Source organism: Sinohyriopsis cumingii, chromosome 12 (assembly GCF_028554795.1).
Source record: "Sinohyriopsis cumingii isolate HCF-2022 chromosome 12, ASM2855479v2, whole genome shotgun sequence".
Lineage (NCBI taxonomy): Eukaryota > Metazoa > Mollusca > Bivalvia > Unionida > Unionidae > Sinohyriopsis > Sinohyriopsis cumingii.
In genome coordinates this window covers 39,630,360-39,645,732 of record NC_142972.1, presented here as the reverse complement: position 1 = coordinate 39,645,732, position 15,373 = coordinate 39,630,360, and the positions used below count along the sequence as shown (strand labels likewise).

At 34.1% G+C, this 15,373-nt stretch overlaps 1 protein-coding gene across 1 annotated transcript in view; it reads right to left on the bottom strand.

Annotated features, from left to right (window-relative positions):
• Positions 1-15,373, bottom strand: part of LOC149786297 (WD repeat and coiled-coil-containing protein-like) — a 127,661-nt gene that overhangs the window by 60,724 nt on the left and 51,564 nt on the right. Inside the window, exons 3-4 of the mRNA XM_089976681.1 lie at positions 13,047-13,210; positions 6,593-6,710 (exon numbers count right to left, since the gene is read on the bottom strand). Of these exons, the coding sequence (XP_089832807.1) occupies positions 6,593-6,710; positions 13,047-13,210 (282 nt within the window). The remainder of the gene's footprint in view (positions 1-6,592; positions 6,711-13,046; positions 13,211-15,373) is intronic.

Sequence of the window (15,373 nt, the reverse complement as noted above, 5' to 3'; positions counted from 1 at the left end):
TACTGTTATGTATATCTCATTTAATTCAATTGTTTGTTTGTTTGTTTTAATTTTTTAAAACTCCATAACAAACTATTGTAATGTAACTTTGTTTACTGGATTTGATATTGTCCAGAATAGAGTTCAGAATATGTCCAATCTGAACAAGGTTCAAATTTTATGTCTGGAATTTAAAAGCATGTTATGTATGAATTAGGCATTCAACAGTTCATATCTTCTGCCTATGACCCTGAGAGCCAAGGGGCTTTTGAAAGATTTCACCAAACTTTGGAATATATGATTCAGTCATATTGTTTTGAAACAGGTAAAGATTGGGATGAAGGCATTCATTTACTTTTGTTTGCTGTTAGGGAATCAGTTCAAGAATCTTTAGGATTCAGTCCCTTTGAACTAGTTTTTGGACATACGGTGCATGGACCATTGAAGTTGTTAAAAGAGAAACTTCTTTCTAATGAAGATACTGAAATCAATTTTCTTGATTATGTTTCCAATTTTTAAGTATAGGTTCTCAAAGGCTTGTGAGGTAGCAAGAACTAATCTGCACTCTACTCAGTCAAAAATGAAATTAAGGTGTGATAAAAATGCAAGGGAAAGGAGTTTTCAGCCTGGTGATAGAGTTCTGGCTCTCTTGCCCATACCACAAAATCCTCTTCAGGCCAAGTATTATGGTCCCTACACAGTTGAAAGGAAAGTAAATGATTTAAATTATATCATAACTACTCCCGGGAGGTGAAAACAAAAATAACTTTGCAACATAAATATGTTAAAGGAGTATGTTGAGAGAGATTGCCAGGTTAATCATGCAATTAATTTAGATGTACCTGTCCCACTCAGTGAGGATTTAAGTGAAGGAATGCAATCGGACTCTGCTGATTTTGGAGTGTCAAATCTTTGGAATTCAGAAATTATGAATAATCTGGATCAGAAACTTTCACATTTGCAACAACAAGAAAGGAACGAACTTAAACAGTTTTTATTTGAACATAAGCACTTATTTCCAGATGTTCCTACAAGAACAAACAAAATTTTCCATGACGTTGAAATTGTAAATTCCACACCTGTGAAACAACACCTATACAGGATGAACCCTCTCAAACAGGAATACTTGAAAAAAGAAATTCAGTATTTGCTGGAGAATGATTTCACAGAGCCCAGTAAAAGTGACTGGAGTTCACTATGTATACTTGTTATGAAACCAGATAGGTAAACTTTCCGTATGTGCACTGATTATAAGAAGGTAAACAGTGTGACTAAAACAGATTAATTTCTATTACCAAGAATTGATGACTGCACTGATAAGATCAGAAATGCAAAGCATGTCACCAAATTTGACCTTCTAAAAGGATCTTGGCAAATTCCACTGATGGAAAGAGCAAAGGAAATTTTGTCATCTGTGACTCCAGCTGGACTTCATCAATATAAAGTGATGCCATTTGGGATGAAGGGTTTGTCAAGTACTTTTCAATGTTTAATGAATATGATTACTTCTGGTCTAAATAATTGTGATGCTTACATCGATGATGTCATCATCTATAATGACACCTGGAAAGAACTTTTAGCAACAATTCGGAAATTCTTTGACAGACTCACTGATGCAAGTTTGACAATGAATTTATCCAAAAGTGACTTCTGCCGTGCTTGTGTAACATTTCTAGGACATATCGTGGGACATGGACAAGTTAAAGCTATAGATGCTAAGGTCAAGGCTATCTCTGAATTCTGTGTGCCTGCTAGTAAAAAGCAACTGATATGATTTTTAGGTATGGCTGGATACTGTCAGAAATTTTGTTCCAATTTTTCCACAACTGCTGAACCCCTGACAAATTTATTAAGCAAGAAAATCAAGTTTCATTGGACTGAAAAATGTCAGGAGGCTTTTGATAAGTTAAAGTCCATACTTTTAAGAGTGCACCATTTCTAACAGCTCCAAATTTCAGTCAATCATTTAAACTGTCTGTTGATGCAAGTGATGTTGGGGTTGGAACAGTATTGATTCAAGATGATAAAAATGGTGTTGATCATCCAGTGTGCTGTTTTTCTAAGAAATTAAATAAGCACCAATGCAATTATTCAACAATCAAGAAGGAATGTTTGGCTTTAATATTGGCATTGCAACAGTTTGAAGTTTACATTAGTTCAGCTCCTTCTTTAATTATTGCGTTTAGTGATCACAACCCCCTTTCATCGGAAAGATGAAGAACAAAAATCAAAGGTTACTAAGGTAGTGTTTGTTATTGCAGGAATATAATATTGACATCAGGCACATCAAGGGAAAAGTTAATTTAATAGCAGATGTGCTTCACCGTGTATAGAAATGTATTATTTCATGTATACTTTGTATCATTCATAAGATTACTTCTTATGTATTTTTAAAAATATAAACCACATGTATAATTGACCTATGGTAAAAAGAAAGCTTTATTATATAAATCTTTCTTTTTCTTTTATGGAGGGAAGTGTTATGTATATTTGATTTAATTTATATTTGATTTAACTTAATTGTTTGTTTGTTAGTTTAAATTTTTAAAAGACAATCCTATTACAAGCTACTGTAAAGTAACTTTGTTTACTGGATTTGATATTGTCCAGAAAAGACATCAGTTCTGACTGATTTTTTGTTGTTGTTGATGTAAACAACTTTATAGAGACATTGTATCTAATGCTGACCTAGTTCCTGACCTTGATTCAGAAACAGTGGCAGTTCTGGCAAACAAACCTTTTTTTAAAAATGTTTTTTTAAAATTCTTTCCCAGAGTAAAAACCACTGATTTCAGTTAAGGCCATACTGGGAGTATGTGATGGTAGGCATGTAAAAAGCTTCTATTTTGTTCTAGAAAGATGACCATGTGGTCCTCATCTGGGCATCAGTTTTGCATTGTAGTTAGACTTATTACTAATGTTTTGAGAAAGAATTATGATTCTTGTCTTAACACTTGAGATGTCCAGTTGGTTTATGTTGTGACCAGTTTTGGGCTAACTATTTTATTTTCTTCAAATTATTTGGATTTCATGTAATTGTTTTCCCTGGAAAAACTAGTGCTCTAAATTAATTCTTGGACAAGGACATTTATCAAAATTTATACAGAATTCAAAAACTGTAATGATATTTCTGTGATTCAACAAGAGACTGTTGACACTGCAGCACTTCACAGGTTACAACAGGCATCATTGTCTTCCATTTTGGATTTCATCAGGATTTGAACTCAGTTTTATTTAGGACTTTTTAATAATAAGACTTCTATTTTTTAATTCTTGGATTAATTCTGGATTTAACCTCTCCGGTGGCCTAGTGGTTAGAGCATCCGCCTTGGATGCAGGAGGTCATGGGTTCGATCCCCAGCCGAGTCATACCAAAGACTTACAAAAATGGTACTAACAGCTGCCTCGCATGGCACTCAGCATTAAGAGGTTAGTGTTAGGACTGGTCGGCCTGGTGTCAGGATAATGTGAATGGGTGGGACATCATGCTACATCGCTGCAGCATGTTGCCCCAGTGCTAGACATCACTATAAACTGTCACACTGCAGACATCATAGCGACATTACTGAAAAACTGTTAAAGCTATGTTAAAAATCTAAATCACACACACATACAATCTGGATTTGATTCATAAAACCGTGAGTTCTTTTTCTCATTTTTAGTTTGTTTTTCTAGGGAAATAAATTATTTGCTAAATTTTACAAAGCTTGTTGCTTATACTCTTTTTTATTACGTTTAGTAAGAGCCTAAACACGTAACACTATTTAATGAAACATTGCATGTTGGACTTGACCTTGTCCAAAGCTGAGTCCATTTCTGTTTGACCCAAATTTTTATTTTTTATTTTATTTTATTTAAACAACTAATACATAGCTAAATTATTCTCCATGTGAATAAAAATCAGAATTATTATTAATAGAAGTAAATATGTTTATTTCGGTCTTGGTCTAGGTTTTGGAATTTCCTAAGTGAATTTTACATGGTCCGGGTTATGGTTTTTATTTTGTAAACATCAGGATCATTCTAGAAGGTTATTTTCTACTGGGTAATTTTTTTAGTAGAAAATGCTAATTGTGACATGAGGTCAAAGAGAGAACTATATGATTTTGTAACTGAGGATTTTTTCAGTAGTGCTTTAAGACCTAGCACCTTTAAGTTGTATTATATGTTGTGTCCACTATTTCATTTTTGGGCTGGAAAATTTATTTCTTCAAATTATTGAATTTAAGTGATTATTTTCTCTGGAAATACAAAAGTGCTCTGATAAAATTCTTGGTTAGAGATATTCACTGAAATTTTATTGTGAATTCAAACCTGGAATTATATTATTGTGATTCAACAAGAGACTGTTGACACAGCAACATTCTACAAGCTACCACAAACACATCATCTACTTCAGGTTTTGGATTTATTCTGAACTTCTACTGAATTTTATTCAGGACTTTAAATTATTAGGACTTGTGTCTGTAAATCTTGGATTGTTTTGGGATTTAATTCACAATATGGTAAGTTCATTTTGTTTTCTAGTGAAATAAATTATTTGTTGAATTTGACAAAGCTTGTTGCCGTTCACTCTTTTCTGTTACTTATTTTAAGAGCATAGACTCATAACAGTAATAAAATAATTTCAAGGTATGAAGTATAATTAGTTTAATTTTGGCTGCTGCATTTTTCTTAGTCAGGGTACTAACACAATGCAAAAATCAAAGATTGTCATCATCATCTTTAAAAAGGTTTTGAAAAGTAATATGAAATTGACTTAAGCCAGCAACTGAAGAATCAAAACCAAATTTAGGCACAATTATTCATTAAATAGCATTTTCTTTACAAGCCATCTTTTTTATTTACACAATTATTAACATAAAATTAAACAGAACTTTGGGAGTGATGGTGACAGTGTTGTACCCAGACCACTAATGAGTACAGTTTGCTTGTTGACTGGTTGTTTAACACGTGGTGAAGTCACCCGTATATTTAAGATATTTGCACTACAAGTGAAAATAGGGGTAAATGATGCAAATCTGATGTCCAAAATGTATATATAGAACGTTAATGTATTCAGTGTATTAAACATCTGGAGATTAAAGACTGGGCAGACCCCAGAGGACACTGGCTGAACCACGTAAAGGTAGGAAGCCCTCAAGGAAAGCAGTATGAACAAAAAGGATGGGGCACCAGATATAGAGAGTAGAATGATTCTGTGGAAAGGACAAGACAATACATAAGAAATGCTGGGTGAACTACAGATTGGTGGGCATCCCCCAACAAAGGCAAGGTGAAGCTCTAACAGATGAAGAGGAAGGGTTCCTATTTTTATTGTGTTTGTAAGTCTGTGAACAAAACCTGAGAACCATTTGAAAATTAAAGTTGGAAAAATATTGAGGGCAACTCAGGGAAGCAAGAATGAAACTTAAGCCAGCACTCTGTTTTCGAAATGTCATATCCTAAACTCTCTTTGGAAAAATCTGGTCCTGGATTTTATTTTCAAACTAGATTAATTGTCTGTCCCCCGATGGGAATAAAAAATAGTAACAAAAAATGATTACAAAAACTGGAAGGTGTAAGTTTAAAAGAAAGTTTGAAAATAAATTAGAAAATGAGTATTAAAAAATTTAAGAGATGCTGCAGCGAGTTTCAAACTTGCAACCTCTTCTTTAGCAGCAGGGACACACAGAATTAGAGAAGACAAATGTGGGTGCTTATATACAAGATGCCTACAGACCAATATGCACTATGCATGTTTCTTACTTTGTTCACCCAGCCTTCTATGGCTTTCATTACTACGCAATGGAAACCCAAACCTGATATATCCTCTGGAACTGGAAAACCTATACTGGGATGGAAAACCAAACCATATATATTCTTACGACAAGCCATACTAGTATGGAAACCCAAACCAGATATATCCTCTAGACAAGCTATACTAATATGGAAACCCAAGCCAGATATATCCTCTAGACAAGCTATACTTGAATGGAAACCCAAATCAGATATATCCTCTGGACAACCTATACTAATATGGAAACCCAAGCCAGATATATCCTCTAGACAACCAATACTAGTATGGAAACCCAAATCAGATATATCCTCTAGACAAGCAATACCAGTATGGAAACCCAAATCAAATATTTTCTCTGAACAACCTGTACTAGCATGGAAACCCAAATCAAATATATCCTCTAGACAAGCTATACTTAAATGGAAACCCAAGCCAGATATATCCTCTAGACAAGCTATATTAGTATGGAAACCCAATCAAGATATATCATATGGACAACAAATACTTGTATGGAAACCCAAACAGATATATCTTCTGGACAGCCAATACTAGTATGGAAAGCCATATATATATCCTCTGGACAACTTATACTAATATGTGATATGTGACTGGCAGGAAAACAGAGTTGCCTTCCCATAGAAAATAAGCAAAGTGCAGCTGCTGGATATACAGTACAGAATATAGGCAGTTTTAGTACAAGATGGCAGGATTGGTAGAGTTCTCCATTTGCTTTTCTAGTTTGCTTTTCTTTTCTTTCTCAAGGTAATGATAAATACAGACAACACTGTGAAATTAGTTATCAGTATAGTCCATCAAATTAATAAGAAAACAAACCTTTCAAGCTGAGGTAGAACGTGGCTGGTTTTCTCTGTTAGGTGCTGATGGTAGAAACTACACTGCTGGGCACTAAGAATACACAAGACATCTCTAGCACCAGGGTTCCATACACATCCTGAAATTGTAAAAAAAAAAAAAACAGTTCTACACTGACACCCACAGTACTCAACAGTTCTACACTGCAGGGCACTAAGAATACACAAGATATCCCTAGCACCAGGGTTCCATACACACCCTGAAATTGTATTAAAAAATAGTTCTACACTGACACCCACAGTACTCAACAGTTCTACACTGATGCCCACAGTACTCAGCAGTTCTACACTGCTGAGCACTAAAAATACTTAAAACATCTCTAGCATCAAGGTTCCATACACACCCTGAAATTGTAAAAAATTTAGTTCTACAATGACACAGAGTGCTCAAAAGTTTTATAATGATACTATACTCAACAATTCTACACCGATACCCACTGTACTCAACAGCTCTACACTGACATCCAGTGTTCAATAAAATCTTCACTCTAAAAATATTAACACTGCATGACAGATATTAGCCAAATTCATCTTTGTCATTTTGCTGAAACTCTATGCTTGAACAACACAAACATCCATCTGACCCCTCTTGTATGTAAAACAGTAGACTGATTTATTTAACATAATGATTTATATGTGCATGCACATAAAGATAAGCAATACATGATGCTGAAAGTTTAAGGAACACTATTTCTGCATTACCAACACCCTGAGAGGTATAAGTGTAATTACTGCAATTGTCAGTGGCAAAAAAAGTGTAATTTTGGTGTAAAAAGTGTAATCAATATATTACACGCCAGAATTACAGAACATACAAGAAAGATACATTTCTTTTTACTAAAGTGGACTTCTGCAGCTGATCAAAATTTTTGTTGTTGTGCGATTTATAGCCATTTTTCAGCACATGATAGGCTATACATGGCAGCCAGTATTAGTGGTGGAGGACGGACCTGGGAAAACCCCAGAAAGAACCACCAACCCGTGAGAAGCTACTGGCAAGCTTTCTCGTAAACCCACATTGGCCGAATCCAAGACTTGAACTCATGCAGACAGAGGTGAGATGGCAGTGATCCATAACATAGAGTACTTTAGACCACTAGGCCACTCGGGGCCCCTCAAAATTCTCGTTAAAAAGGGCAAAAGCCATATTGATTAGAACCAGAATACAAACAAAAAATATACTGAAAAGTTATATGTTTTCAGCAGTCACTTTAACTAGTCCACATGTGTAACTTCTGCTGAATGATTGCAAACTGGAATTCTGCAATAAGCTTGCTCATGGTCACAGTATACTTTATTACATTACTCTCATATGCTTCTAAAGTTTATAGTGTTGATTTGTCCTTTTTTCTGATAAAACATGTTTTAAAGTTTGAAAGAGCCATCAGCTCTAGCACTGTCCATCATATAACATCCACAACACATACTGTAACCTGTGGCACCATTTTCTTTACAAGTACAGACTGGTCTAGTAACTAACTAGATTATCAATATAATGAATTGAGGCAAAGTTCACAGTTGAAGAAACCTTCTGTTTAGCCACTACAGATGAGGTGTCACATAAGCATGGAGAATACAGTCAACTCATCCAATTCCTTTACTCACTCATATCATCATATATATAGTCATTAATATGGAATGTTTATCAACAATAAATGTAATTATTCCAACTTCCAAATGCTGTAGTCAGAATAGGCCTTGAGTAGGCTAGGACATACATAACATAGAAAAATAATATACAGCCTGGAAAAATCTGTTAGATCATAAACACAAATACTTAACCTGTGTTAGCAAATATAGGTCAGTAACCTTCAGTGGTAAAATTGTAGTACTAACAATTATCAAGGTGTATCAAACTCAATAAATGAACTTTAAACACAAAATTTCAACAAAGTCACTGATGCATGGAATGGTGGTATGGTGTTTTATAGCATAACAGCACAACATTATTTAGTGCCATGGCAACTGGCTGATCTGATGGTAGGATCTGAACCCACACCCATTTGGTTGCTATTCCAGTATGCCGACCACTAAGCCACCATGCCTCCAGCATGAAATGTATATGTAGATTGCAAAGAACTATTTTTGCACTCAGATGTGGAGCTTATCAAGACACTCACTAAAATTCATGATCCTAGGTAGAATACAACACATACAGTATGCCAAAAATGTATGTGGTCATCACCTAAATGCAGTAACTTAAGTCAGTCAAATGTGAAATTTAGGTCACTTACTTTTTATGTGTCTGTAGTTCTAGGAGACATATACAGTCATCTAGTTTCATAATTCAAATGAATATGGGTCACAGTAACTTATTTTTAAGGTAAGGATGGAGTATTCACCAAGATGCATACCTTCACCAAATTTCATGATTCAAGTTATAACAGTCTGACACAGGAGAAAAACACACCTATGATGTCAAGAACAAATACTAAACATAAACCAGTAAACTGAAATGCAATTCACAGTGACTTTCCTTTGTTAAAATCATGTGATACAAAGAGAGATGCATACAATCATCTGGTTTGATTATTCTGGAATGATGAGTGCTCAAGACTGAACTCCAGTCAAGTAATCAATGACTGTCATATACACCAGGCTTCCCTTGCCAAAACTGATTTGATCCCCTTGCTGATCGCTGTTCAGAATGTGGAGATATACTAGCTACTTGTACATATTCAGTTCAGATTTATACAATGATTATAAACTTAGAAGATGCTGTTGCAGAAAAACCAATGTGTTAATAATAATTGTAGCAATGATCATTGTGAAGATAGTTTTTACACTGTTAATGTCTCCTTGAGTGCCTCTAGTAGCAATGATGTAAATCTCATGAATTTTTAGGAGTTTCTAGTAAGGGTTTACACATAGGTCATTTAAATATTCAAGGTATTCGTGAAATGATGGATCAAGTAAAGTTACTGCTAACCTCTCCAAAATAATATACATCTGGACTCTTGGAAACAGTGCTGACAGAAAACCAGGGTAAAAATTTCTTGTATATCAATGGCCATGACAAACCTTATTGAAGGGATAGGAAAGCAGGAGGAGGTGGGCTCCTTGTGCATGTTAAAACTGGTACTGTTACTAAAAGACGGGAAGACCTAGAAATACAGGAAATATAATCCATATGGCTACAGTTCACTCCAGAAAAAGCTAATCCCTACTAAGTTAGTTTTGTATACAGACCCCATCATCACATGATGACTGGTGTGAATACTTTGAACTTCAAATAGATAAAATTGCAAGCGAAGAGAAAGAATTTTACATACTTGGGCAATATAAATAGAGACCTTCTCAATGATTAGATAAAAGTGAACTGGATGGATTTTATTGCTTCATTACTATGGAGCAACTAGTAAATGAATCCACCAGAGTAACATCTACCTCTAAAACGCTTATAGACCATATTTCTACCAATGGTTTCAAAGATTGGTATAAGTGACCACTTTTAATCTTTCTAACACATAAAGTCAATGGCAAATCAACAACAACAAAAATAATATCCATAAATCCATTACTTATAGATCTTTTCAAAACTTTGAGAATGTTAAATTCCTGGAAGACCTGAAACAGATTCCATGGAATACAATCCAAATCTTTGAAGATATTGATGATGTTTTGGATACCTGGTCAGATCTTTTCATAAAAACAGTAAACAGTCACACCCCTTTAAAAACACACAGGATAAAGAAAGACCGCCAGCCAGGCTGGATCTCCCCAAATTTTTTAGATGCAATACTGCAAAGAGACCAACTAAAATATCTGGGAAATCAAGCTGAATATAGAATTTGGAGGAATAAAGTTTCTAAAATCATTCATCAAGCCAAACAAATGCACTACAAAAAAGTACTGGATGAAAATAGAAACAACCCAAAAACTATCTTGAGAGTTTATAAAGAGCTTGAAGCAGGGAAATGTAAAACTGTAATTTTATCCCTCAGTCATGAGGGCATTTATACAAACAATCTAACTGACATCTCAAATATTTTTCATAACATTTCGTTCACATTGCTGAAAAACTTCAAGAGCACAGAACTTGATCTATCTGGAACTCAAGAATTTTAGTGCTAAAAAATACCAAAGAATATAAAGTTTGAAATTCCTGAAACTTGTCCTGAACTTCTGTTCAAATAAATGTAAAAAATGGATGATTGTAAAGCTACAGGACTTGATATGATTGGACCAAGGCTACTAAAAGGTAGCTGCATCTGAAATTGTAGAGAGCATAGCTTTTCATTTGCAATGAAAGTATTAGGTCTAATAAATTTCCACAAACATGGAAAACTGCCAAGGTTATACCATTGCATAAAGCAGGAACAAAAGATGATGTAAATAACTACAGACCCATCTCTATCCTTCCTTGTTTCTCCAAATTACTAGAAAAACATGTACATGATTCTTTTCTCAACTATTTGAACACTTATGATCTTATTCATGATAATCAGACTGGCTTTTGACAGAATCAGTCATGTGAAACTGCACTAAGTATCTTTGACTGATAAATGGCTGAAAACATTAGATAAAAGAAGAAATGGAAGGCAACATGGTTGGTTTTTGTAAAGCTTTTGATCTTGTAGACCATGAAATACTGCTTGAAAAACTAAAAATCTATCAATGCAATGAAAACTCTCAACACTTTTTTTTTTCTGACAAGAGACAGAGTACAAAAATTATCTTTAAATGGTAAACTTTCTACAAGTATAATATTAATTGTGGAGTACCACAGGGCTCTATCCTTGGACCTCTGTTATTCATTCTATTTATCAACGACTTACCTCTTAAGATAGGAACTTCAATTTCTTCCACTGACCTCTATGCAGATGATACTATACTGTCTGAGATGGGTAAAACCAAAACTGTACTTGAAAAGAACTTACAAGATGCTCTCAACAGACTTCAAGCATGGTGCAAGGAAAACAGTATGATCATATATACAGAAAAAAACGAAAGCCCTACTAGTTACAACACAACAAAAACAAGCATGGCTGGATAGCGACAAACTCCAGCTTCTATTTGACAATGTGAGCCTTAATATGACCTCTCAGGGTAAAGTTCTTGGTGTATTCATGAATAACAATCTTACTTGGTCTGTTCCAATTAAGCATGTTTCAAAAAATGGTTAATTATTAGCTGTGGCTACTAAAGAAAATCAAAACATACATTCCTCTTCAGTATAAGATCATCAATAATAAAAGTTACATTCAGCCATATCTGGACTACTGTAATGTAATTTGGGGTATTATCTCTAATTCAAACATAACAGAACTTTTAAGACTTGAAAAGACGGCATGCCATATAATTCTAGATCAGTGTATAGACAATTTTCAGGATGCAATGAATAATATAAAGATTTTAACAATACATGAAAGAATATTTCTTAGAAAGGCCAAACTGATGTATAAAGTATCCAGAAAAGCCATTCCTGTCTATCTAAGCAATATCTTTCACCAAAGAGATGCTGATGGTACTCCAAATTTAAGGTCCATAAGAAGTAAAAATTACACTATACCAAGGCCAAAGAAGAAAATGTTCAAAAGTAGTTCTCAAAATACTGGTTCACTGGTATGGAACAACATACCCAGTAACATAAGGCAGGCTCCTACCATTTCTTCTTTTCATAATCAGTGTCTTAAATGGATGAAATCTTAAGACAATTGAACAGTTCTAGTAATACAAGTATCACCTGCTTTTTGTACTTTAGCATTATTTTCTCAGTTGAATTTTTCAATGTAGGATGATATTTTATATTTTATATATGTTTATGTGTTCACATGTTCCAGGCTTCATATTTTGATTTAATGTCAAGCCAGATTCTTCACATCATGTTACATATACTGTATATGTTGTAGATAACAGCTAGAATGCCTCAAGGTAGATTAGTTTTGTAACTAATTGAGTTACCTTCTTTAAATACAGTCTTCATTATTATTATTATTATTATTAAATCAGGGAAGTGTGAAATATGGGTCACAGTGTCCTACTTTTGTGAGAAGGATTCAATACTCATGAAGATGTATACTCTCACAAAGTTTCATGATTTCACATATAACAGTATTTATATAGTGTGCAAAAGCCATGAGCTCAATTAAAAAAACTTCACAACAAACATACATGTATATATGCAAGTTTGCCACCTCAGCCCCCTCCCCACTGGGAGGGTGCCATGAAACCCACTCCAAACTGTGACCTAGGAAGGAAAATGATTGGGATTCAGTGAGGCTGTATGTACATAATATGTTTTCATCTGTGTGAATTAGTACAACAGCTCTCATCTACTTTGATCCCAACATCTTGCAGAAGACAAAAAAGGTGTCACAACTATGTGTACTAAAAATGAATGTATGACAAAAATATCTTCCAATTTCTAATCTCCCTTGCTTCAAAAGACGGACTAACTGTTGTCTATCTCTCACCTTGAGGTATTGGTTTAATGTTGACCTTCCTGACTTGTTTGAAATTGAGTTTGGGCAGGCTTCCATCCACCTTCCATATAGAAATGTTTTTCTCGTGAATTGCACACAGGAAACAGTGACCCTCTGGCACAGTTTTGCTCCAGTGGACACTTTGAACACCATGGCTTTTAAAAGAAAACAAACAAGGATAATCCACAAATGACATATTCCCTTAGTCTCTGCTTATGTAAACTCTCCTACTAAAAGTACACTGGTCCAACACTCTCAATTTTTATACTAATATATATACTCCCATATAAAAATTTAGTCAAACTGCAAACAAAAAGATCCTGATCTGCCTTAGCATAATGTATCTGCAGATCAGGGTATATCTTGTTTGTTATACAGATTACTCATAACAATCTGCAGAGACCCAGATATGCTGTCAGATTATGAGATGGTAGATCTGGGTCTGTGTACTTTGCAGTTGGATTGCTCTTATAAGCAAGTATATACGGTAATAACAATAATCATATTATATGGTGTGGCAAACAAATTAAGTAATGCTTTCATTTCCATGGTACTATAACAAAAATAATTAATGTGGAAAGTTTCTTTAAGTATCAAAGACACCTCCACTACAACAATCCAAGAGTCTTTTTATTTCCTTTTCCGCTTTCTTTTACATGTTCAAATACAAATGATTTTGTATTGCAATTTCCGAGTCTGATTAATGTGCATGTGTGATTTAGTTTTTAATGTAGCTTCAACAATTTTTCAGTCATATTGCTACGATGTCTGCAGTGTGACAGTTGATAGTGATGTCTAGCACTGGGGCATCATGCCGCAGATATGTAGCATGATATCCCACCCAGTCACATTATCCTGATACCAGGCCAACCAGTCCTGACACTTAACTCTTAATGCTGAGTGCCAAGCGAGGCAGCTGTTAGTACCATTTTTATAAGTTTCTGGTATGACTCGGCCAGGGTTCAAACCCACAACCTCCTACATCTGAGGCAGATGCTCTATCCACTAGGCCACTGGAGCGGTCCAGGGTCAGATTAGTGGCAAGCATTTAAATACAAACAATATTCAACTGGAAAGAAATTATTTTCTCAAACGAATAAAAACAGAGATGTTTCATATTTGAAAAATACTTTCAGATTTCCTCTAAAAAAAATATAACTGCTACCTTGTGATTTTTTTAAAGAGCTGAATTTAAAATGAATGTGCATTGCAGTCACCTAGGCAAATGTAGAAAAATAAACAGTCTGCATACATGCTTCAAGCAGCCTATCTGTTTTACTTCATTTGAGGGATGGAAAGACAAAATAATGTCCATTATTTTAAAGTTTATTTCCTGTAGCTCATGGTTAATTCTACTATTGTCCTTTAATTACAATTTGCATACATTATCACCAAAGGAAATAATGCAATTTATCAACTCATCCATGATGTCAAACCCCATCAGGTAGTTAAATGTTCTGAATAATGGATTTTCACTTTCAGGAATACGAAAGCTGTAATCTGATTGGTCAATCCAAAGGGCAACAGAATATGACATCATGCCAGTGTCCATCAGATCTATTTATTATAAACAGATTTGATTTTTTTCTTCAGATTTGTCTTGTCATTCACAGAAAATAAAAAAAAGGAATGCAACTTCTCTTGCACTGTGATGTAAATATTGGACAGTTCGTTAACTGTGGTAATGTTACAGAAGCATATAGCAATAAACTTTCAAAACAGATATCTCTAATGAAAAATGAATGAATATATCACAATAAAAACATCATTTGAATGAAAAATAAAACATATCACTATAAGAATGAATATCATTCTAATGAAAAATGAACACATACCACTATAAGAACAGATATCATTCTAATGAAAAATGAACATATATCACTATAAAAACAGATATCGTTCTAATGAAACATAAACATGTATCACTATAAAAACTGATATTATTCTAAAGAAAAACAAACACACATATCACTTACCTCAAATATCATTTTCAAATATATGTATTTCCACTTCAATAACATATAAATATAGTAATGAATGCAAACACCATGAAAGTAACTTTGACAACTCAAATTACTAAGGTTACAAATGCATAAATTGTTATGTATTGATACAATCAATAATAAAAACTGGAAAAATGTTAAACATGCTTGAAAGGGTTAAACTTTGTGCTCAGAATAACTGATATGTATAGAAATCGTTTAAAAATTTTGAATGAGCATTTTAAAACATTGAATAACATGTCTGAAATCTAAATTTCAGAACTGTTATGATGGGAATGGTCCTTTCAAAACATCGAGTGACATGTCTGAAATATA